We start from the raw sequence: 24,438 nt of genomic DNA, 5'->3' as shown, positions 1-24,438 counted from the left end.
AGGTCTTCCCCACCCTCCATCTGTCACATGCAAGAAATGGGGTCTTTAGTGCATAACTTCTATCAGCTCTTACATGGGAGAAATAAGGTTTCACTATTGATTCTGAATAGTGGAATAGTGTCATAGCCTTCTGAAATTCCTCCAGGGTGGCACAGACCCTCAGGGGAACCTTACACCAAAACTGTGAGGAAGCTGTGGACAGAACGGCCAGGACTTCACCCATTCCTTAGGAACTACCCAGCTTCCCATATGTGGACCTTGGCTGGAAGTGAAGCCAGCTTCACTCTAGTGGCCTCAAGCAATGGAAAATTTTTAAATGTGCCTGATTTGGCATGCCCTGGGGCACAGCTCATGGTAGGTTTTGTTAGTGAGTCTGTCTGCTGTCTCTGCTGAGAATGATGTCTGCTTTCTGATATTAGCCTTACTCTGTTCCTCACCAATCACTGAAAGGTAGAGGAAGATTTGGGGGACTTGCCTCTAAGTCTATCGTCAAATATCGATGTTGACTCTTTTCTGTATAGGTTCTTTAAATTTGTTAGTCAGAATTTAAGAGCTCCGCCCCTACTGAATTTTCTTCAGTTCTCAGTGGCAGGGAGAGGAAATGGTGATTTTGTCTAGGTTTTTAGAGTGCTACTTTGCTCTGTGTTCTGTCTGGAAAGCATTGGAGGTATCTTTCTGGCATATCTCTTTTGCCTTTCCAAATCCTATTAATTTATTGAGGTCAAATCATATCCAATGATAAAACTTTCTCTGGAACAGCCATGGATTTATAATCGGTACCACATGATTTAATTATTTTCTCTCTTCAGCCGTATTGAAAGATTCTTCAGAATGGGGGAAATGTTTTATACTTTTGATCTGTCTTATGACTCCCACATGATAATTTGTGCTGAAAACATTAAAGCATAATGATGAAACAGTGGAACGAGTTTCTCCTTCTGGAATCAGCATTTGTTATTTTATAGTCTTGGCCTATGGAATTTGTTGACATATCTTTCAGGTTACACATACCCAGATCTTTATGGTGCTGGGTTTCACTCCTGGTGAGCATCAAAAACTTTAAAACTTAAAATAAAATCACAGCTGTGAGGATCTCACCACAAGCCTACAGGATCAAAATCTCCAGGGGACAGACCCTGGGTATCTGTATTTTTTAAATGCTGCCTCTAAGTGAGTCAAATATACAACTATGGTTGACAAAGAGTCTGCCTTGTGGCAGATGAGGGCCATTCTTTTTTTTTTTTTTTTTTTTTTTTTTTTTGCGGTACGCGGGCCTCTCACTGTTGTGGCCTCTCCCGTTGCAGAGCACAGGCTCCGGACGCACAGGCTCAGCGGCCATGGCTCACGGACCCAGCCGCTCGGCGGCATGTGGGATCTTCCCGGACCGGGGCACGAACCCGTGTCCCCTGCATCGGCAGGCAGACTCTCAACCACTGCGCCACCAGGGAAGCCCAGAGGGCCATTCTTTTATGGAACTCTGCCAGCAGAGGTTTCCCAAGGCATCACGCAGAGGCCCAAACGAAAAGGAAGCACACATATCATTTTGGTAGGACGGTGCTAGGAGTGTGCCTGGATGTCCACAAGCAGGTTATATGCAAGAAGATAGCCCAGGGGTAACATACCTTTTGAGAAGGGATTTCACTATTGAAAGCATTTTTTAAAACCCTCAAACATAATAGCTTCGGGAAGTGAGGACAAGAAGAGAGAGAGTAGAGGCTTATTGGGGAAGTGGAGAGACAAAGAGCAAAGCTAGAATGATGGATAAGGTGACCATCTACATAATGTGACCTCTAAGGGCCTACTGACTTAAAATTCTATCATGAAAAACTCATTCCTTTGCCTTCAAACTTTGTCTCCTGTTAAAATGGAAATACCTGTGAATCACATCTGACTGGCTGCATCATATCCTTACCTGAGAACACATTGTGATGGGGTGTGGGGAAAGGTCTGGAAAAAGATGGGTGGAAGGGTGAAAAGTGGTTGCCAAAGTAAAAAACACACTTAGCAGGGCATCATGCAGACAATGGCAGCTGGACAAAAATTGCCAATTTGATTTTCTCTCATTTAAAAGAAAACTGCTCAAAACTGAGACTAACCATTTAATATTCTACCCTTTCCCCCCTGAGTACCCTGCTGAGGAATTTCTTGGCTCATCCTGGCCAATGATGCTAGAAAACAACAGGAGATCCACCTCATCGCCAGGGAGACAGCCTGGTGGTCTAGGCTGGCCCCGAGAGTGAGGGCTCTGAGATGCAGCCTGAGGATTTTCCTCTGACTCTCTGTGCAGCCTCCAGCCAGTCTTCAAACAGCTTTAGTTTCCTTGGATGTCAAACCAAGATAAATACCTAACTTCCCATCTCTCTGGGGCATTGTAAGGCTTCACTGCTGCCACTTTCATTAACATTTGTCCAAAGACCATAAGAAGAAAGCTTTTAAAAAGTTTTAAGACTAATTATGTTTACTATCAGCATTATCATTATGATATTGGGTCTTAATGTAACAGTAGCCAGAAAGAAGAATGTATCAGGAGCATGGGAAAACAGAGAACACAGAAACTTCACTCAGAGAAGCAGTATTTGTAGTGGAAGGGAAACACCAAAAGGGGTTTGGGGATGGGGTGCAAAGGAGAGAAGTCTGCAATTGGTACCAGATGCCATCAGAAGCTAACGACCTGACAAACACCACTCTCATAAAACAAATTCCTTAAAAAGGAAGCAAATGGAAATATAAGCTAGTGAAAGAATTTGCAGCAGCTGCCCTAAAACCATTTCTCACTTCATAAACAGGTCTGGGTTTGATGCTTTTTTTTTTTTTTTTTTTTTTTTTTTTGTCTTGGTCTTATTTCATGCCACTTTCCCTCTTTTCTATCATCCTCTGTCTCATTCTTCTTCCCTTGCTGCCAAGGCTGGATGGACTTTTCATACTGGTAGTCATAGCAACAGTAGTTAATGGAACACCATCCTGATGGAAGGAGGCTCATTCAGAGTATTTGTTTTGTGTCTTATCTCAGCACGTATTTGTCCTCAGTGATGACATGGATGAATTGGACGGAGTCACTGGAAAATAGCACGTGCTATTATTTCACATTAATTTCTTGGCAGTGAGCTGACATGAACCAGAACTGTTAATGACTATCTGTTTTCCAGTCTTCTCTGCTTAACACGCTGAAGAAATATTACGTTTTGTGTACATCAAGGGCATGTAATATCTATGGAACTTGAAGTTCTTTAGCATCACTAATGAGGTGTTCTGATCTCATTCCATGAAGGACCGTCAGGTTTCAGATTTCTTATCCAGCTAGGCTGAATAAAGACTTGGAGACAAAGGTTTATTTCCTATATTGCATACCTAATTAGCAGCATTGGATTTGGAGAATCCATGCTGACAATTAAGAATCATCCCCCCGCAATTCATATATTCCTCCCTTCACTGGGCTCCCTGGAGTGATTCTGAGGGAAATACTACACCTTCTCAGAGAATAATCAGAGCTTAAAGGAGTAAAAACGTTTCCTTCATACCATTCAACGCCAATTCCTCCATCCTATACCTAATAAGCATAGGTAAAAGAAATGAGAATGTCACTGACATATAACTTAAATCCCTGACGTGTAACTTAAACCCCATGGGTACAAGATCAGGGGCAGCAACTTTAGCATATTCGAATCAAATCCATGCTTTTTGGACTAGTGCTTTTTAAAGCAATTCTCAATTATTTCAAGGCAGTATGTTCAATTCAATGGTATTTTATTTTCCACTTTCTTATTTATTTATTTACTTACTTATTTTTGGCTGTTCTGGGTCTTCGTTGCTGCGCTCGGGCTTTCTCTATTTGCTGCAAGCGGGGGCTACTCCTCGCTGTGGTGCGCAGGCTTCTCGTTGCGGTGGCTTCTTTTGTTGCAGAGCACAGGCTCTAGGTGCACGGGCTTCAGTAGTTGTGGCTCGCAGGCTCTAGAGCACAGGCTCAGTAGTTGTGGCACACGTGGCTTAGTTGCTCTTTGGCATGTGGGATCTTCCCGGACCAGGGATCAAACCCGTGTCCCCTGAATTGGCAGGCGGATTCTTAACCACTGCGCCACCAGGGAAGCCCCTATTTTCCACTTTCTTATATTGTTGCCCAGCTCCTTGATAAGGTCGTTGGCCGCTAACACAATTCAAGGGCAAATAGAACAAATTAATGATGATGAGACTCACAGAAGTCATTTTAACTAATATTTAGTACCACTGGCAAAAACATCATGAGCAAGAAAATATCTTGTTGTTCTACACCACTAGACTATGAGTTCTTTAAGGGCACATTTATTTTATCCCCAGTACTGAGACCGATGCCTTGCCAGTGAGTGCTAAGTGCTCAGTAAATGTTTATGAATGAATGAATGAATGAATGAATGAGTAGGGAAATATGGTTGGATCATTTTTTTTTCTTTTTTAACATCTTTATTGCTTTACAATGGTGTGTTAGTTTCTGCTGTATAACAAAGTGAATCAGCTATACATATACATATATCCCCATATCTCCTCCCTCTTGCATCTCCCTCCCATCCTCCATCATTGATCACTCTTTTTTAGATTCTTTTCCCATATAGTCCATTATAGAGCACTGAGTAGCGTTCCCTTTGCTATACAGTAGGTCCTTGCTAGTTATCTATTTTATATATAGTGGTGTGTATATGTCAATCCCAATCTCCCAATTTATCCCTCCCCCACCTTACCCCCTGGTAACCATTAATTTGTTTTCTACATCTGTAACTTTATTTCTGTAGGTAAGTTCATTTGTACTCTTTTTTCAGATTCCACATATAAGCGATATCATATGATATCTGTCTTTCTCTGTCTGACTTACATCACTCAGTATAACAGTCTCTAGGTCCATCTCTGTTGCATCCTTGCTGCTGTTATGGTCCCAGCAGAGTCTCCCCAAACCCTGGGGAGTTAACTATCCCTCCTGTTCCCAGTTGACTAGCCCTTGAGATCTGGACAGCAGTTCTCCTCTGCTGAGATAATATCCTGGAAGCATCTAGAACAACGTCAGGCGTGTGGCAGGGATCTGATATGTGTGAGTTTCTTCTTTCTTCCATGAGCTCAATTTCTGATTAGCCGGTGCTGATATTCAGTGGTGTATGCCAGTTGTCAAAAATATCTCCATGCCAATCAGTAAATAAATGTTGCTTTTTCTGCCATCTCAAACAACCAGGCCCTGCCTACAGGGCCCCCTGCGACAAACCTGTGATAGAACAACAGAAAGTTTGATGCCTGACACAACCAGGGGCCTCCAGGATTCACTCCTGACCTTTGTCCTGTGTCTGTTCTGATTGTTTGGGGCCCAGAGTACTGGTTATGAAATATTTCACGGATTATCCTCTGATCTATTCATTTCTGATGCCATCCAGAGCTCTTGAGACATGCTCCCCACCTGTTCCACCATCATTTTGTCCTCCTGGAAGAGCCATAGAAAGCCAGTTCATAATCACTTCATAGATGATATTGTTCTAGTTCATTTAATGTTGCATGGTACCAGGTCACATAGAAGGAAGTAATGAATTTAATGTAGGTTTTGGAGAAACGATGTTCTCTTTGGTTTAGAGGCACTTCGCAGAGGGAGATGCAAAGCCTTTGCTGCTGCCTATCAGTTCTGAGTCAGCTTAAGATACTTCTGTTTCTGTCATCTCCAGCTGTGTCCATCGGCCCTGTGGGGAGCAGGGCAGCTGTGTGCCATTGCTGCTTGATCACGCGGATGTGGTGAACTGTACCTCTGGTGGCCCAGGTCACATGAAGTGCTCTATCACCTGTCAAAGGGGCTTTGACCTTCAGGCCAGCAGTGGCCAGTACCTCAGGCCCATGCAGGTGAGTTGGAAACCCGTGGTCATCAGGACCAAGCCCCTGGGGAGGGATAGTAGGCATGTTCCTTCCCCTGGCTGGATGGGGGAAAGGCACATGTTTTTAAATCATCTGAAAGGAAAAATGAGGAATCTAACAAGCAAGGAGAAGCATGGCTTTATAGAAATTCAAGGTGTATATATAAGAGCAGGTGCAGTTTCCATTAACTAGGGTGTCAATTTCTCTCCAGGTGGGCAGTAGATAGGAATACTTATTCCATCCTTCTCCCTTGCTTTTTTATCTTCCTATCAGAAATTATGACCCCCACTTTTGGCTTCAAAATGGGAATGCTGCAGTTTAGACCTGTCCATAATTTGCAGGCAAGATAGTTTGCAATCAGCTTGTTTGTGCTTCATTGTCTGACTGCCCTGCACCAGCCCCCTTCCCTGCCCCCACCAGCCCTCTTTACAAGAAGACTGGAGGAAAGCATCTGATTTTCTTCCTTCTGTTACTGAGGTGGGGATTATATCATGATTCTAGCTTTAACTGAATTTTCCAAATTTCTACAAGCTACCATGCACAACTTGAAGATTTCAAGGTGATCTGAAGATAGTAGAATATATTAATGAAGAGTGTGGTTTGAGAGACAGACCTGGAATGAAATTTTGACTCCACTGTTTAGTAGGTGTGTAATTTAGGTAAAGACAAACACACAAAAGAAACTAACCATTTTAAGTTTGTTTCCACATTTGTAAAATAATTAAATCAGAAGGATTTATGTCACTGGGTTATTTTGATGACTGACTAGACACAGTTTATCAGCTTCTAGCAAAATGGTAGGCACCTAGCTCTCTGCAAAGCTGCCATTATGATGAGCGTAATAATGTATTCTCAACTAAGAACTTTATTTTCCATTTTTCCTTTAGAGAGCTTTCAATACTCTACAGAGGAACTTGAAAATTGAAATCAACCATTAGAAAACATGAGCACAATATGAGATAGAGACAGGATGCATTAGGCAAAAGGTAATGATGCTTGAGAAGAAGATGAGAAAGATGAGGTATGATGAGGGAAGAGTGGAATCACGATTGGTTAGTCAGGTATCAATGGCTTGGAAGATTGGAATTGTTTTCATCTTGTACCAGTTGACTGCTTAGCAGGTTGTGGATCTGTGGAAGAATTTCACTTTCTTAGACATGGTCAGAATTTATAGACACAGTCTTTGGTTTCAGGTGGTTTAGGTTCTGCATAGAGAGAGACAGGTTTAACATACCTTGAAGAACCAACTCCTTGGTCTATGATGCTTCGGTGAGAAAGGCAATCTTATCACCTCTCTTATCACCTGCGCTTAACTCAGCTTAACTCACACTAGAAAAGAGATGGAAAGAAGGAAAAAGAACAAAAACAATGTAGGAACTAAATACATTTTTGCAGTCTAGGTAAAGAAGGGGAGAGAAGAAAAGATGGTGTTTGCAATTCATTAAAATTAGGAACAAATTCAAGACAAAATGGTTAATACCTAATGAAGCCGGGAGGAAAACCAGGCAATATATGCAGAGTTTGAGAGACATTCTTTAAGTGATCATTGTGGTTTGAGCCAGTCTTCCAGGCTGTGATCAGTGTTGCAGGGACAGAGTTGGGAGAAGGAAGGTGGGAGCTCACCTTTTGCCAACCAAATGGTGGAGTCAGCAAGCACAGCTTTCCAGCTAACCACTCCTGTCACCCAAGGCTGGCCCTACTAAACAGATTGTGCGATCCCGGCTCGTGATCACAAGACAGTGGGGATAGTTGCTTTTTGTTGACACAAGAACTTAAACTAAACAGAAAAATGTGTCTGGCTTTGAACTGGACTCTTCTGGCAGGCAACAGGGAAACTCTGGAAAGCAGGGAGGAGCAGCCAGCCAAGAGTGGATGTCAGGGGTGACAGGTGCTTTCACCAGTCACTTTACCTTTGGCTTCGATGCCACTGTGGTCTCCTGGCGGGATGGCTGGCTGAGCCGCAGAACCTCCCCACTCTCCCTTTGACTTTTGGTAACACATTGGCTACAATGACAGCTGTGCTTTTTCCCAAACAAGCCATGAGCATCCAGGTCTTTGAGTGCCTGCTCATCCTGTTCCCCTCACTCTGAATACTTTCTTCTCCCTGCTTCCCCTCTGCTGCTGGGAAGTCTCGCTCATCTTTCAAAGGCCAGTTCCTGAGTTACCTACCCTGTGTACCTCCCCCCAAACCCTATCCCTCCTACCCAAGTATGGGCAATCTATCCTCCAGCCCCTGTAGTGCTATCTCACCACCACAAAACAAGCATGCATATATTATATCACTGTATTTTTTTTAACAGCAACTTATATTTTCTTTCTCCTTGGTCCATGTTTTCTACTTCTTTCATTTTATCATTTGCATTCTTTGTATTATATTCTCTCAAATCATTACAGAAGGAAGTAGGATATAACAAAAATATATCTCCTGCATTTTTCTTTTTTACTTTCTTTCCTCCCTTCCTCTCTCTCTTTCTCCTTCTTTCCCTTTTCCCCCCTTCAATTGTTTTCTGATACACTGCTCCAACCTATGATTTGCTCTGCTGGTAGATTATCAGCTCCTTGAGGGTCTTGTTTATCCAAACCTAGTAAAGAACCTGGCCCTTCTAGGTGTTCAAAAAATGTCTCCTCGTTTATTTCATGGTGATGAATTCTAGGGCTCCCCTACAGAAACTGCAGGCCCAGGGAAAGAGCTGGAATCTCTCAAATTTAACTACAAAGTTTGGAAGATGCCTCATATGCATTAAGTCTCAGCGGTTCTTAAAGCCTAGGCACCATTCTCAGAGGAGACAAGTATGTTTAGTAGCATTATCTGTTGGCTTATCAGTAAAGGTCCCAGCAGGAAACAGATGACACAATCAAAGGTGGGCAATTTGAGGGACTTCAGTAAAGGGACCACTTCTAAAGGTGGGGCCAGGATATAGGAAATTACAAGGAGATGGTGCAGAATCCCAGGGTGAAGGGGTGATATCCCCTGTAGGCCTGAAGAGTTGACTATAGGGGGCATCAGCAGAACCCCTGGGAAGAGAGTGCAGGAGGTGTGTGGAGATCGCTGCCAAAGGGTGCAGCCAACCTACAGCAACCCCTAGGGAGGGAGTAGCAAGAATCAGCACCCTGACCTCCCTTGCCTCTCTTCCTCTCCAGTCTCCTGCCAGTGTTGCCCTGGGTGCTAAACCAAACACAAGTCAGAGGCATGAAATCTACAGGAGCCAGCATCCCAGGGCAAGGTGGAAAAGGGTAGAGAGTGATCTGGAGAAGCACGTGGAGGATAGCCAAGAGTTGGCGTGGAGGAGTGTCTTCATTTAAAGATTCCCTTACACTAACATTTGCCTTTCATTAGCAACATACCTGGGTAGTGTGAGATAGTACACTAAGACAATAAAGCATAAAGAGGGAGAAAGACAAACTAATTTTGCCTGTTGTGAACGTTTGCACAAATAATCATCAGGACTCTTGCAAATCCTGGAAACTGTTTGGATAAGCCTTTTTATGTCACCTTGACAGCAGAAAATTTTCTGTTTCTAGAAAGAAATTCTGCTCACATGTTCCTCTGGACACTGGGACCGGGCTGTGAGCTGCATGCCCCTTGACTGTGGTGTCCCCGACCAGTCTTTGGTGAACTATGCAAACTTCTCCTGCTCAGAGGGAACAAACTTTCTGAAACGCTGCTCCATCTCCTGTGTCCCACCAGCCAAGCTTCAAGGTATTGTCTGGCCAACAAGGAGCTGTATGCAAGTTCCCTTCAGGTTCTCTCTCTTCGGGGGTACTTTGGGGATCTTTTCTTCACCCCAATGCCCTTCCCATTTGGCTCTGCTGTATCACCCTCTTCTGATAACACAAGCAAAGTCCCAAAGGGCAATACCATTCCTTGTCCCAGAATGCCCTGACTCAAGATCTCATTAATGAAAGAAACTTAGACTTTCCCATTTTTATTTGACTTTACGTCCTCTGGAGTCAAGCCAACTAACAGTTTTCTAATAATATTAATAATCCAGATACGCTTTATCATTCACATTTTTAAATTTAATATTTACAACCATCCTATGAGTTAGGTGCTTTTAGTTCTATTTTAGAAATGAGAGCATAGTTATATGAGCTGTACCGCTAGGAAGAGATGGAAGACCCCACATCTTGGTCTTTACCTCCTGGACTTAGGTGTGCCTAACAATGTTTGAGCAGACTTGTTACAAATGCAACTTCCTGAGCCTCATGCTGACAGATTCTGATTTAGCAGGTCTGAGGTGGGTTGGTGATGCTACTGTGGGGTGTCCATGGATTGCACTTGGAGAAACCATGCATGACGTTGAGGCATATGGTATGGTGTTGAAGTGCAGAACTTTGCATCCAAACTGCCTGAGTACAAACCCTGCCTCTGTTCTTACTGGCTTGGGCAAGTTACCTAAACTCAATTTCCTCAGCTGCAAAATAGGGGATAATGATGGTATCTATTTCATAGCGTTGTTTGAGGTTTGAAGTTTACACAAATGAATACATGTAAAATGCTTAGAGCGGTGCCTGGCATATAATGAGCACTATAAAAGTGTCATCTAGTATTATTATAATGCTTTCCACAATACTGTCACTACTCTATTTTTATTATTTGTAGTGAGGAAGTGAGGTAATAATTTGGTTGGTAGCCCTCCTTTCATTCAGGTCATGAAAGAGCTTTCTGACCTCTGTGCTATAAGAGAGCACAGTAGATGCTCTGTGGGCACAAAGATATAGGATAAACATTTGACCTGAGGTTTTAGAGAAGCTGCTCCACAAAGAATAACGTGACTTTCCAAGAATGACGGTATGTTGACAGGTCTTCGCTCTCTCTGCTAGTATTTTATTTCTGGACTCTCTGCTCTGAACATCTTATGCTTCTCTTTCTTGGAGTCAGGATTGAGCCCGTGGCTGACCTGTCTTGAAGATGGGCTCTGGTCTCTCCCTGAAGCCTACTGCAAGTTGGAGTGTGATGTTCCCCCTGTTATCCCGAACGCCAACTTGCTCCTGCCTCACTGCCTCCAGGGCAACCATGATGTGGGCTCCATCTGCAGATACAAATGCAAACCGGGCTACTACGTGATGGGAAGTGCGGAGAATAAAGTCAGGAAGTAAGTTGGAATGTTCCTGGTCTTTGCAGTTCTCTCTACCCTTGTACCTTGCTCCTGTTCCTTCATTTGCAAATCCTAGACCACTGTTTTGGAAATAATATTAAGACCTTCTGGGTTGTCCATTGTTTGTTGTGTTTGTTTTTCTATATGATCTCTCTTCACCTGCACAGATGTGTTCCCCAGTCATGATAGGCAGGCTGGCCAAGTATGCTTTCTGTAAAGATATTCTTTCTCATAGGAGATTCCACAGTCTCATCTAGGTGTTTTTAAAAGAATCTCTGCCCGAATTATTATTTTCCTTGAAAGTAAGTGTTATGAGCTTCTTAAGCAGTACACACATCACCCGAATCCAACTCTGTCCTAGAACTTCCTCATCAGGACAGGTGGAGGCTTATGGTTGTGGCTATGGGAGAAACTGTCTGGGATGGTCCCCAGCTCAGGTATTTATTGGTTATGTGATGCTGGGAAGTCTTCTTTCTCTGCCTCATTCATCCTCATCTGTAAAATGAGGATAATAATAATAATAATAATAATGTAGGAACTAAATAAATTAGTATATCTAAAACATGAGTCAGTAAATTTATTTTTAAAGCATAAAACTCAATACATATTAGCTATTAATATTGTAATTATAGTCTCTCTGCTTTCTTTTTCCTGGACTTTGTGTGTATACACTCCTAGATCCGGAAACCAAGAGAGCCTTTCTTCTGAATGCATGGTGGATCAGAAAGAACAAAAGCTTACTGCATAATTTAAGAGGAAGGGTTTTAAAGAAAGTCATGCTGGGGTTCAAATCCCAGTTGTTCTCCATTTTATTAGCTTAGTAACCTCAGGCAAGTTACTTAACTCTTTGGGTCTCTTCTTTGTAAGCTGGGGATAATGCCCTCACCAGAGTGCTCAGTTGAGGATTAAACAAGGTAATACATATTCAGCCCAGTGCCTGGTTTGTGCTAAATGCTCAATAAATGGTTTCAGAAAAAGAAACATTTTCCGAACAAACAGAACAAGCAAAAAGCTTTCAGAAGGAGAAACTCCTTGTACTCAGTAAATAGTAACTATTATTTTCCTACCAAAAATTATGTAAAGGAGAAAATCAGATTTATTTCTTACCCAGGATTTAGTTCAAAATCTGATCATAGTAGGTATTTTTTTTAAAGACTTTTTTTTTGAACTAACATAATCCCAGCCATGGCATTACCAGTGATTCCAGGAGATACCAACTTTGATTGTAAGCTAGAATTCTCTAAGGGAGCAAAAGAGAAATAGGAAGCTTACTTTCTGGCTCCAATTTGCCCTTCTCCCTTCTCTAGTCAACATCCAGCCATCTCAATATGGGATGGATTGAGTCCGGCTTTGCCCGGAGCCTTTCACTCCCAAGAAAGCCCAAGATCATATTTGGGAGGGGGAGAGGGAAGTCCCCTCCTCAAGATCTCAGCCTGAGGCAAGAGCCTGGCTAATTAGAACATGAATAAATACTGATGAAAAATTCATAGGAAGCAGCATTCTGGTTCAGTGACTCTAGCAGGTATAGTCAACAGTTTTTGACAGCTGAAAACACATTTGCATGTGATGGTCATAGGGTCTAGATCAATTTGCATCAGCATGCATTGACGGGTAGTGAGTACCCAGGTCATCTTCCAGTGAGAATGGCATTACAGCCAGCCTGAAGGCTGCTGTTTTCTTGCTTTTTTTCTTCTCTTCTTGCCTCCCTTTTCACACACCTGAGCCAACTCAGGTGTCTGCAGAACAATGCAATGAAGACTAGAGGGAGAGAGAAAAGCTCGGGACCCGGAGGAATTCGAGGTGGAGGCATTATTCCTAGCTCCCCTGGGGCCATGGCTGGGCTTTGCCTTGGGAACAGTGAGGCTTCCTCCATGACCATGGGCTTTCTGCTGCATCTGCATATCTGACTCCACCAGCTTCCCTTCCCCAGCAGGGGCCCACAAGGGCCATTTGCTGGCACAGCTTTCTTTTCTGGTTGAGAAACTGGAAGCTTGCATCACAGCGTCAGCATCGGTTTGGGCTTAAACATTTACATTCACAAGCACCATGCTGAGGAGAGATTAAATTATTTACTGCACTGCATAAACTGGTTTTAATCTTAGTTTACACCTGTTTACATAGCCAGCAGTGGACTGGTAATCAGAAGTTTGCAAGTCAGGAGTAAATCACTGTCACTTGCTTCTTGTGTTTACCCAACGAACTATGTCATCCTTGTTCCTTGCTTGGAGCCCAGAGTTGTACAGATGGAGTCCTCAAATTCTTTCTAGGACATGCAGGCAGGGGGAGAAGAAGTTGAGAGAAGTTAGCAGGGAGATTAACCCAGACAGAGTGGGCACATGCTAGTCTTCTGCAGTTCTCTGAGTAGTGGAAAAACCTCCTAGATGGTCAAATTTGCCACTTGTTCTTTGCATGACCCTGAACAATGTTATTTCACATCCACGTGTCTCGGTTTTTGCCTCCTTGATGTGTGAGGAGTAGTAATGATTTTTACCCAAGAGTATTGTTTTGAGGCCCAAAGCAGGTAATGTACTGAAGGCGTTTTATAAACTATGAAGTTCAATACATATGCTAGAAATTACTTTTTGTTCATTTCTTTTTAAAAGAAGGAAACAACTACCAAAATATCAGCCAACTACATTGGCTTCCTGCTTCTTCTCAAGTCTGTTGAATATTGTTTCAAGAGAAAAAAGATAAATGCTGCATCTGACTTTTCTCTTCTATCCAACCTGTTTAAGCTTTGTCCCATTGCACTTGTGGATGCAGAGAGGGCACAGCTGCAGTTGGCACTTCTTCACGTGGGTGCTTTATGCCAGCTTCGGGGTTAGGAGTGAAGATATCAGTAAGACCTGGGCTCTGGCCTCAGGAGCACACAGCCTCCATGCTCCCTCTTTCGTGGACATTATTTCTCCTTACAGTGGAGCATAGGAGAGGACATGGACTACAGGTAGGCCCTTTCTCCTGGCCCCTGGATCCCTTGCCCCTTCTTCCTGGGATCTGAAGGTGACACTGCTCACACTGACTCTAGTTCCTGAAGACAAGGAAATGCAATGGCTTTGGCCTGGGTCAAGGACTCTGGCCTTGAAGTCATGGGTAGAGTCAGTATCACCCAAACTGTATGGATTCTCCAGAGGGAAAAATTGAGAAGGAGAGTAACAAAAAATTCAATGAAGCAAAATGAATGCCCATTATATAGTACAGCCATACAATTATACGGGCATATCATGAAATAACCTGTCACCATTAAAGATGTTTAGAAGAATATTAAAGACATGAGAGAACATTCACAATACAATAAGTGGATAAAAGCAGAACATAATTATTATAAATGACACAATCCTTATTTTCCATATTAAAGGTATGTTTTTATCATTCTTCTTCAGAAGCTAGAAGTGATTATAATATTAATAGTCGTAATGTCTAGGTAGTAGGTTTATAGGGAATATAACTTTTCTTTTTCTGCTTGTTTATATTTGCTAAGCTTTCTAGACTTTATAATGAGATAAATGAATAAACAGTTTAAAAAAATAATGAAGTGAGCTAGAAAGAGGAGATCATAGCCAATTTGTGGAGGCAGAGAGTGATAAAAGAAAACTAGACAGACTTTCAAAGTAGGCAAATCAAGCAGAGACCAACACTCCAAGATGACAGTAAGACAGGGACGTGACCCTTCCATCCTGTGTCCAGACCCTTCTGTGTTTTGAAGACAAACACTGTCTCTGTTCTTGAAGGCCATTTCAGACCTCCTCTCCTCCAGTAACACCTCTTCCCTATTCCGGCAGATCACCTCACTGTGCAAGCTAATTGACACCTCCAAACATGTTCTCCCCCTTCTCACTGTCTAAAGTGAATTATGACCAACAAGGACCTACTGTACAGCACAGGGAACTGCACTCAATATTTCATAATAACCTATAAGGGAAAAGAATCTGAAAAAGAATATATATATATATTCTTTATGTATTATATGTATATGTATAACTGAATCACTGTGCTATACACCTGAAACTAACCCAACATTGTAAATCAACTATACTTCAGTTAAAAAAAAAAAAAAAAACTCTCTTTTTTTTTTTTTTAAACTAGAAAAAAAACACCAAAGTGTCAATACTCTGGGCAAGAGGTGTGACTCAGGGAGATTTTTTTGTCTTCTATTTTGGGATTCTTTTAATAAATAATCATATTTTATAATAAATTTAAAAATTTTTTTAAAATAAAATGAATTATGAACTCCTCCACCTTTGCTCTGGATCCTGTACCCCTCCTAGAGAATTTCTCTCAATCACTTTACCTTCCTCTTTCCTACATGTGAAGCCTCTTCCTTCCTCTCGCCTGGTTACTTCTCTTTAATTATGCTCAGGTCTCTCCTATGTTAAAATTCAAACAAGCAGAGCCTTTTATTAACTCCATGCCCCCCCGCCAGCTACCACAGCTTCCCCCCTCCCTTTTACAGTGAAACTTGGTGAAAGAGTTGTTTGTATTCACTGTCTCCATCTTGCCATCTTCTCCCTCCTTCACACTTTGACACTCAGGTTTTATTCCCATCTCTCCACTAAGGCTGAGCCTTCCATGGACCCCACTGCTGTCAAATGCAGGGTCTCTTTTTAGACCTTATGTTATGTGAGAATAGTTGGCTTATGTCACGGTCACCCTGTGAGATAGGATGGACCCTCCCACCCAAGTCTGGTTTGGATGTTGAAAGTAATGATGCCACACATTGACCAAGAGAGTATGAAAAGGTTTATTACTCACATAATGAGGCTTTCAGGGGAGAGAAGGGGAAAATTCCAAGTTGGTTTTCAAATGGCTTGAGCGATCAGGGAAGGGAGACTGGTCTGGAGTTGTATGGTGGTTAGGGGGTGAGGCCTGGGGGACGGTTTGTGCATGTGAACAGGACCTGGCATGGTTTGAACTTTCTGCTGAAGCCCAAAGAGGAAGCACCCAGGCTTTCTTACAGGCTTGCTCAGATGTGGGATAATGATGGGGCTTGAAAGCCATCAGAGTCAAACCTCAAAGGTGGAGTCTGGCTCTTCACTACAACGTGGTTGGCTAGACCCTCCTTGAGACTTTTTCCTTGATTCTGCTCTATCTCACTCCCTTGATTTTCCTGCTTCTTCTCTGTCCCTTCTCAATTTCCTCGTCTGGCTTTTTCTCCTCTGCCCATTTCTTCAATATTGATGTCTCTGTGCTCATTCTTCTCTCTTGATCTGCACACTTGTCTGGGCTGAAGATCATTTACCCCATAGCCTCGACTACCTTCCACATGCTGATGATTCCTAAAACCACACCTGCTATCTAGTCTCTTCCCGTAAGGACCATAAGACCCATTAGGACAACAGCCTACAGATATAGCCACTTGGGAAATCCGATCTGCCTTTCAAACTCTTACTATATAATACAGAGCCTATTATAATCTCTTTCAAATCTGCACATCCTTCTGTGTTTCATGTGGTTGGGCAGGTCAGGGACCTGCACATAACCTGAGACTTTCGAATGTCCTTCACCCTCAGTCATCAACTTCCATTGAGTGTCATCATCTTACTGACTCCTAGGTATGGCCATTTCTCCTCATCCCTGCTGCCATTTCTCTATGACAGATCACTATCCTTTTTCACTTCTGAACTGATCTTTCTAACTCCAGTCTTTCCCCCTTCAATACATTCACTACTTTGCAGCAACAATGATCTTCAAAACACTCAAATCCAGTTATAGTATTCCCCTGCATAAAACTAAATGACCAGCCTTTCTGCTATTTCATCTAAGAAAATAAAAAAGCTTAAACTTAAAATATTTTCAAGGTCTTGCATGATCTAGCTGGGCCTGGCTTACCTGGCTTCATCACTGACTGTCCTCCTGAGAGATCACTTCCCTCCAACTGTAACACACAACACCTTCTATACTGTAGGCTCTAATGCTCTGGACTTCTTTTACTTCTTTATATACACCATGGCTAGCATGCCTCTGGGCCTACAAACATGCTATTCCTTCTGGCCAGAACTCTCCCCGACAGTGGCCTTTTGCTTGGCTAACTCCTAGTCCCCTGTTGTTTAGCATAAGTGTGATTTTTGTCTAGGAAGCCCCCCAGATCTCCCCAGTCTGTAGGAAGTGTCCCTCCCATGGTTTCCCACTGCACAGAAAACTTCCCTGACAACATCATTTATCTCACTGAGTAGAAATGGTTCGATTACCTGTCCAATAGACCATGGATGTTTGTTTAGCATCATGTGCCCAGTGGCTTCTACATTTATTGGTAGGTACTTAATAGATAGTTTCTAAATGGATGAAAAGACTGAATTATTAGAAAATTCATGATAGGATTTTAATGTTAAATTTGATGCTAAAAATGGTGCAGGAAAGAGGGTGGTTTTTTTTTTTCTTATGAGGGTACGGAAATTTCTATTTCAAGTGCTTTAGAGTGGAAGGAACCCTTAAAAATATTATCTCTATTTTTCTTCTAGCAATTGTCTTAGCAACATATAAGGATTGGTCATTCTCCAGAGACAGTTTTAATTTCATTTATTCAACTGACATTTAAGCTTGATTGGCAAACTGTACAAGTTGGTGGTAACAGAAAAAGGATTAGACCTCTCCCTCTCAACAAGCTCACCAGAACAGTGGTTCTCATACCTACCAGGCTGTACATTAGCATCACCTGGGGAGAGTTCAGATATATTAATGCCCAGCTCAAACCCCAAACCACTTACATCAGAATCTCTGGAAGTGGCACCCAGGCATTAGTCTTTTGCAAAACTCCCCAAGTCACTCCAATGTGCAGCCAAAATCAAGAAGCACAATCTAGAAGCACAAACCTTTCTTTGTGTAAGAACAATATCAGTCATGGGATTTTGACCGTCCGAAAACTATCCAGAGTAACGTTTTCTTTTCTCAAAATTACTATAACAACACTTTTGCATGCCAGATTTCATGTGTCTCTTTGAGGTTTATTTATTTTTGGAGTTAACAGAGAAAATACAAACAATGGTAACTTCAAAGAAATTGCCATGTTTAGATAGTTTCGGGAGTTCTTTCTTATTCATATTTTATAATACACACACACCTTTCTTTTCCTTCCATGCAATTTACTTCCACATATACGTCATCATTAATCACATTAATCAGGTTAATGTTTCATTAACCTGACTTCCCAGGGAGCTAAAATAAGTGTGTATGACTTATATTTTATCAAAAAGACCGTGTTATATTCTCCCTTGTCTTTCACTCCCGTGGTTACCTTTTCCTCATTAGGTGTTATCTTTATGTGTGAAGGTTAGGCTAACCTCGTTAGGGCTCATAATTAATTTAAATGATAAATTATCCCAACCTTCTAACTTTACTTAGACAGCCTCTCCCTCTAAGTTAGTCATTCATCAAGACGCCATCTGAAAGGTACTGTAGTAGTAATACCTTTTTAAGAGTAACTGTAAATAGCCATCCTTCTGAGGGTCACTTTTCCAAAGAACATAAATCTATTTAAGTTCTAGAAACACAGATATAGGTTCAGACTGCAATATTGTAAATAGGCCTCACATTGTGCCTATTTATTGTTTGACAAATGTTTGGTTGGTAAAACCCTTCAGTGCGGTTTGTCTGATCTGATCTGGGGGGGAGGGTGCGAGAGGGCTTTGTAGCTAGATGTGTGTACTTGACCCATCTCTGTACACATAGGAAGGCTGTTTAGTGTGGCAGAGAGTTAAAACACATAAGGTCTCAACTCTGTTCTGTTGGGTCGATGATGATGATGATGATAATGATGATTCATCACTATGTGCTGTGTGTGTGAAGAACTTTACATACATTACCCCATTTATTTCTTATGATATTGATAAATTTTATTATATGATAAAATAATAGTATAATGTAGAATAATATGAGATGGTAATATATAATGATATAATATAATAATATAATATATAATATATTATTGATATATTTATAATATAATAATATAATATTACTATATTATAATAATATAATATATAATATAATATTATTGATATATTAATGATATAATATATAATATAATAATAACATAATATTACTATATTATAATAATATAATATAATATATATAATATATAATAATAATAATAATACATTTAAGTATTTTATTATCCCCTCTTCCAGATAAGGAAACTGAGACTCAGAGTATTGTTAAGTAGTCATCCCATGATCACTTAGCCAATATATGGTGCTAAAACCATTCTAACTCCAAAGCCCATGCTCTTGGCTAATAAGGCTTTTGATCACAGGTAGATTACTACATTTCTCTGAGCCTCTTTTTCCACCTCTGAAAAATAATGGAAAATCTTGAGTGACTTCCAGCTCTAAAAGTCTATATTTTATTTTCTATCTCAACAGAATCAATGAGGAGATTTAACACTTTGGTATAACACCACTGAGAGAAGTGATACATGAAATTTATTGCCACCAGGAAAAAAAAGAAGCAGCAATATATTATAAACACAAACACTACACAGACAAGATCTTAGTAGACAATACTTAGTAGGTAATACTTGGAGAGCTTCTGATCCAAATGAATAGCCAAGGTTTTATTTCTTCCTCTTGATGGGTTTTGGTGAATTGTTCTCCACTCACCCCCAAGAGGATTAGATCTAGACCTTTCTTGAAGACAGAATATTGGGTACATTTTTAAGGATTTTTAGAATTGAGTTTAAAGATTAAGCGCTTCTCTAAAATGTCTGAAGAAGACCATTTAGTCAGCTTTCTAGGAAGTCTTTCCTTTGTCCAAGATTTATCTCTTTGCTTAGTGGTTAATTACGCAGGTTCTGGCGTTAGTGAGATATAAATTTACATCCCAACTCTGCTATTTATTAGCTCTTTGACCTTTCGGGTTACTGATCTCTATTGAACATGACTATTTTTATTTACCAGATGGATAATAGGAAAGAGGGATACTTACAGATTTTTTTAAGGATAAATGAGACAGTAGATATAAAGAACTGAGCACAGTTCTTAGATCAAACTTCAAGTCAGAAGTAGCTGCTGTTTATCATCATCACCATCATCATCATTTCCAGCAGGTTAATACTCCTTGTAAAATGACTGTTGCTTTTGGTGTGTTTAACAGCTAATCTTCTTCTTTAGCAAGGAATATATTCAGCTACATTTTTATCAGGGGCTGTTGTTTCCCATCCTGTGGTCGGTTCCTTTGCTCCAAAAAAACAACACAGAGGCCAGAAAGACTGAAGGTGGCATTCCAAGTGGGAAGTATAGGTCTTCAGTTACCAGGGCGGTAGGGGAGTGCATTTCCCCTGTCTATAAAGAAAACACACACATCAAAAGAGAAAGTTCAGGGCTTCCCTGGTGGTGCAGTGGCTGAGAATCTGCCTGCTAATGCAGGGGACACGGGTTCGAGCCCTGGTCTGGGAAGATCCCACATGCCGCGGAGCAACTAGGCCCGTGCGCCACAACTACTGAGCCTGCGCGTCTGGAGCCTGTGCTCCGCAACGGGAGAGACCGCAACAGTGAGAGGCCCGTGCACCGCGATGAAGAGTGGCCCCCGCTTGCCACAACTAGAGAAAGCCCTCGCACAGAAACGAAGACCCAACACAGCCAAAAATAAATAAATAAATAAGATTTCAATAAAGAACAAAAAAAGAAAGTTCATTAAATTAAAAAAAAAAAAATACATGTACTTCCCTCCACCAGTCAGAACCCCCTCTGAATGTTTCATCTCATCCCAGTGTGAGTTATCCAAATACTACAGTGGCTTCAAGTGGACCGTGAAAAGGAAAAAGGGGGATGTGGAGAAAAAGAAATGGAAATTAAATCATCAGCCAGATAGACCTGGACATAATTCAAAACTTAGGGTGGGCAAATACAGTCAGACTGGTCTTGGAGGAGAAGGGAAGGGCATGTCCTGGAGACATTACCTAAATTTTTAGTCTCTTTTGATCTTTTTGAACCATAGCTTGATTCTCTGAGGTTCAACTGATTTTACCCTACCATAAGAAAGGAAAGAAAGACTTGGCTAATGAAATGAAATATGCAGTTGAGGCAAATGCTAAAACTCCTCAAGTACCCTGGATTTGTAATTTTAAAAATTCAGTAAAATAATATACCTAATTTTTAAGTTCTGTGTCATAACACTGTGCATATTCATACATGACTAGATGCTAAACCTATATATATCGAGACACACAGGTTAGCTCTGATTTGGCAATTAAGGGACACACTGTAATCTTTATGTACACTCATGCATCTGTGAGAAATAGAAATTTGTTTTCTTTCCATTAAGACATTGTCTGGCTTTATAATTAGTGTTTATAGTAAATACATTCGAAGTTTATCCTTGGAGTCCTCAATTCTCTTGCCATTGTAGGATATCGTGAGATTTAGGCTCATTTATTACAGCCTCTTTTGGCATGAAAGTGACTAAATCTCTGCTCCAAGCCTTGGACACTCACACACACACCTGGGCACAGGCCAGCTCGCTGCTGCAGGCTTCACAGGCTCTGGTGATTGGCATACAGCCTTCACTTTGAACAGAGCATTTGATGAACTTATAAATTTCCGTGTGACCTTCAATCCCAGGCTAGGGAGTGTCTTGTTGTAAAACTGTCCTTTCTCTTCTGATATTATATTGACCACTGATTTCTCTATTAATCAGGAAAAATAATTTTTAAAATCTAGCATAAGTAAGTGCTGGGTTGTTATATATAAGCCATTAGGTTCTTCAACTCACACTTCCTCTCCCTGATGCCCTTTCTACACTTCCTTTTTCCTACCCCATCCTGTCTCAGGCTCCCTCTAAGCCCTTCTTCAGCATACTGGGTGAACATTTTGATTGTAAGCTTGCCTTTTTTCTTTAGTAATAAGGTCAGGTCAGGCCCAGCTAATTTATGAACTGTCTCCTGAAAGATTCTGGGTGGGACAAAAATCTGAAGAATTAAGTAGGGTGGAAAGACTGAGTAGAATGCTAACATTCCACACTTGTATCTCTTATACATGCACGTGCATGTGCACATACACACACACACACACACACACACACACACACACACACACACGGAACACAGAGGGAGAGAAAGAGAGAGAGAGAGTGATTTTGGTCATCAGAGCTAATAACTTCCATGGCTTATTGAACATTGTATGTACCAGTCATTGTACTACATGCTTCATATACACTAACTTATAAAATCTTCCAAGGACCCTGTAAGGAAGCTATTATTATCCCCATTTTTCAGATAGGAAAACTGAGAGAAGAAAGATTAGGTGACTTATTAAAAGTCAGAGACATATGAAGAGCCCCAGCTGGAGTTTGAGCATTAGTCTCCTGATTCCAAGTCATCTGCTCTTAACCACTTTGCACACCATCTTCCTGATGGGAATTACCCAGTGAAGCCACTAACAACCTGCTGAAGTTCACTGTGACCTCCGACTCTTCCTCTTCATTCAGGGAAAACTGGCAAAGAGAATGTTAATCAGCCTTTCCAGCCCACATCAGAGGGATGAGGCAAATGCAGGGTTCACCTGTGTAAATTCTGAAGTCATTATGTAGGTCACAACTTGCCAGGAGTTCTGATAACTCTTCAGTGGATTCAGGTCTTATCACTGCTGTGACTTCTGGACAAGGAGCCACGTAAAGAGCTTTGCTTTCTGGAAGAGCAACAATGATGTGCAGGGACGGATTTGTGAATTCCCAGGTGCGGGTGTGAATGTGTGGACATCCTGTGAGTACTTTTCATGAGACCTGTGAGTTGGACTGACCAGGAACAGGAATATAACAACATCTAGAAGAAGAATTCTTCAACTAGAAACTTTATGAAGATAGCCAAAGGATTCCTTACAAATGAGAGATCCTACCCTCTGAAATGGAATTCATACAATTTGTGGCCCTTTTCTGCCAGACTTTTGTCCCACCCAGGCTCTTTTCCCCCACAGGGGCCACATATAGGCCTGTTTTTTTCCATTTAAACTTTAGACTGAGGCTTCAAATACACACTGCCGGGCTTCCCTGGTGGCGCAGTGGTTGAGAGTCCACCTGCCAATGCAGGGGACACGGGTTCGTGCCCCGGTCCGGGAAGATCCCACATGCCGCAGAGTGGCTGGGCCCGTGAGCCATGGCCGCTGAGCCTGCGCGTCCGGAGCCTGTGCTCCGCAACAGGAGAGGTCACAACAGTGAGAGGCCCACGTACCGCAAACAAACAAACAAACAAACAAAAAAACACACTGCCTTTCACACCACTGGTTCTTGCATGCACTGCCCCTTCTGCCTGGCAGGTCCTTCTCCTTCTCTAACAAACCCATCTTTAAGTGTTCCTTTCCTGATAGCCTTCCTTATGTCCCTCTTTGGGTTCCCACAGGTTAGTCTTGTGGCCTTATTATTGTATTAATATTTGTTTCTACAACAGCAAGACCTAATGAAATGTATGGGTACATACTAGGTGCTTAATGAATATCTGTTGACTGAACATATGAATGGACAAATACAGGCATACCTCATTTTATTGCTCTTTGCTTTATTATGCTTTGCAGATACTGCATTTTTTACAAATTTAAGGTTTGTGGTAGCCCCGCATCGAGCAAGTTTATCGGTGCTGTTTTTCCAACAGCATTTGTTCATTTTGTGTCTCTGCATCACATTTTGGTAATTCTCACAATATTTCATCTCCTCCACCAGCAAAAGATTATGATTCACTGAAGGCTCAGACGATGGTTAGCATTTTTTTTAGCACTAAAGTATTTTTAAATTAATACATGTACATTTTTTAGACATAAAAGCTATTGCACACTTAATAGACCACAGTATAGTGTAAACATAACTTTTACATGCACTGGGACACCAAAAAATGCCTATGACTTGTTTTATTGTGATATTCACTTTATTGCGGTGGTCTGGAACTAAACCCACAATATCTCCAAGGTATGCTGTAACTGAATGATGAAAGATAATGAAAGCAAGAGATTCCTATTTAAGGTTTCCATGTTTTAGACCCAGTTCACCCCTGCATTTCAGTGTAATCACCAGCTCCTCAAACACACCCTGAAGGGAATAGATGTAGAATTATGCAGAATAATGTGAAGGTTTAAATTGCAGGCATTGGAGGAACCTCAGGATGTTTTTAGGTCTGGAGGTAACCTGAGCAGATTTAGTAGGAAGATAGCTCTGTCAGCTCTGTGAAGAATGCATGAGAGGGGCCAAGAGACTGGTAGAAAAGAGTTTAAATGGGGCCTGTTGAAGTGAGAGAGGCTGAGGGTTGGACAGTTTAGGCAATGAGAGATGAAGAAGTGGGCCCAAACTTGAGGTAGGGGTTCACACTTAGGGCCAGGGCATTATCGCATCTGCCAATTTGGAGACCGAAGAGTTAGCAGCAGGAAGATCAAAGATGGAAGTGAGGGGTGGAGCTTTGAAGTAGAATTGACCACATGCTTTCAGGGGTTAGCAGGTTGCTCATTCTGACAGAGAGGCTCTATGTTACATGGAAGAGGAGCTCTGTAAGTTATAAGCATTTTTATGAGTCAGGGGA

The 24,438-nt window shown here is 41.6% G+C and overlaps 1 protein-coding gene across 2 annotated transcripts in view; it reads left to right on the top strand.

The window, feature by feature from the left end:
* The window catches only part of PAPPA2 (pappalysin 2), a 328,458-nt gene that overhangs the window by 208,494 nt on the left and 95,526 nt on the right, over positions 1-24,438 (top strand). For both annotated transcript variants that reach the window (XM_067031083.1, XM_059051959.2), the window contains exons 14-16: positions 5,670-5,841; positions 9,376-9,553; positions 10,736-10,949. In XM_067031083.1, coding sequence (XP_066887184.1) covers positions 5,670-5,841; positions 9,376-9,553; positions 10,736-10,949 — 564 coding nt within the window. The remainder of the gene's footprint in view (positions 1-5,669; positions 5,842-9,375; positions 9,554-10,735; positions 10,950-24,438) is intronic.

The sequence above is a fragment of the Kogia breviceps genome, chromosome 1, assembly GCF_026419965.1.
Source record: "Kogia breviceps isolate mKogBre1 chromosome 1, mKogBre1 haplotype 1, whole genome shotgun sequence".
NCBI lineage: Eukaryota > Metazoa > Chordata > Mammalia > Artiodactyla > Physeteridae > Kogia > Kogia breviceps.
The sequence above is the reverse complement of the archived record's forward strand: the minus strand, read 5'-3'. Positions and strand labels throughout refer to the sequence as shown.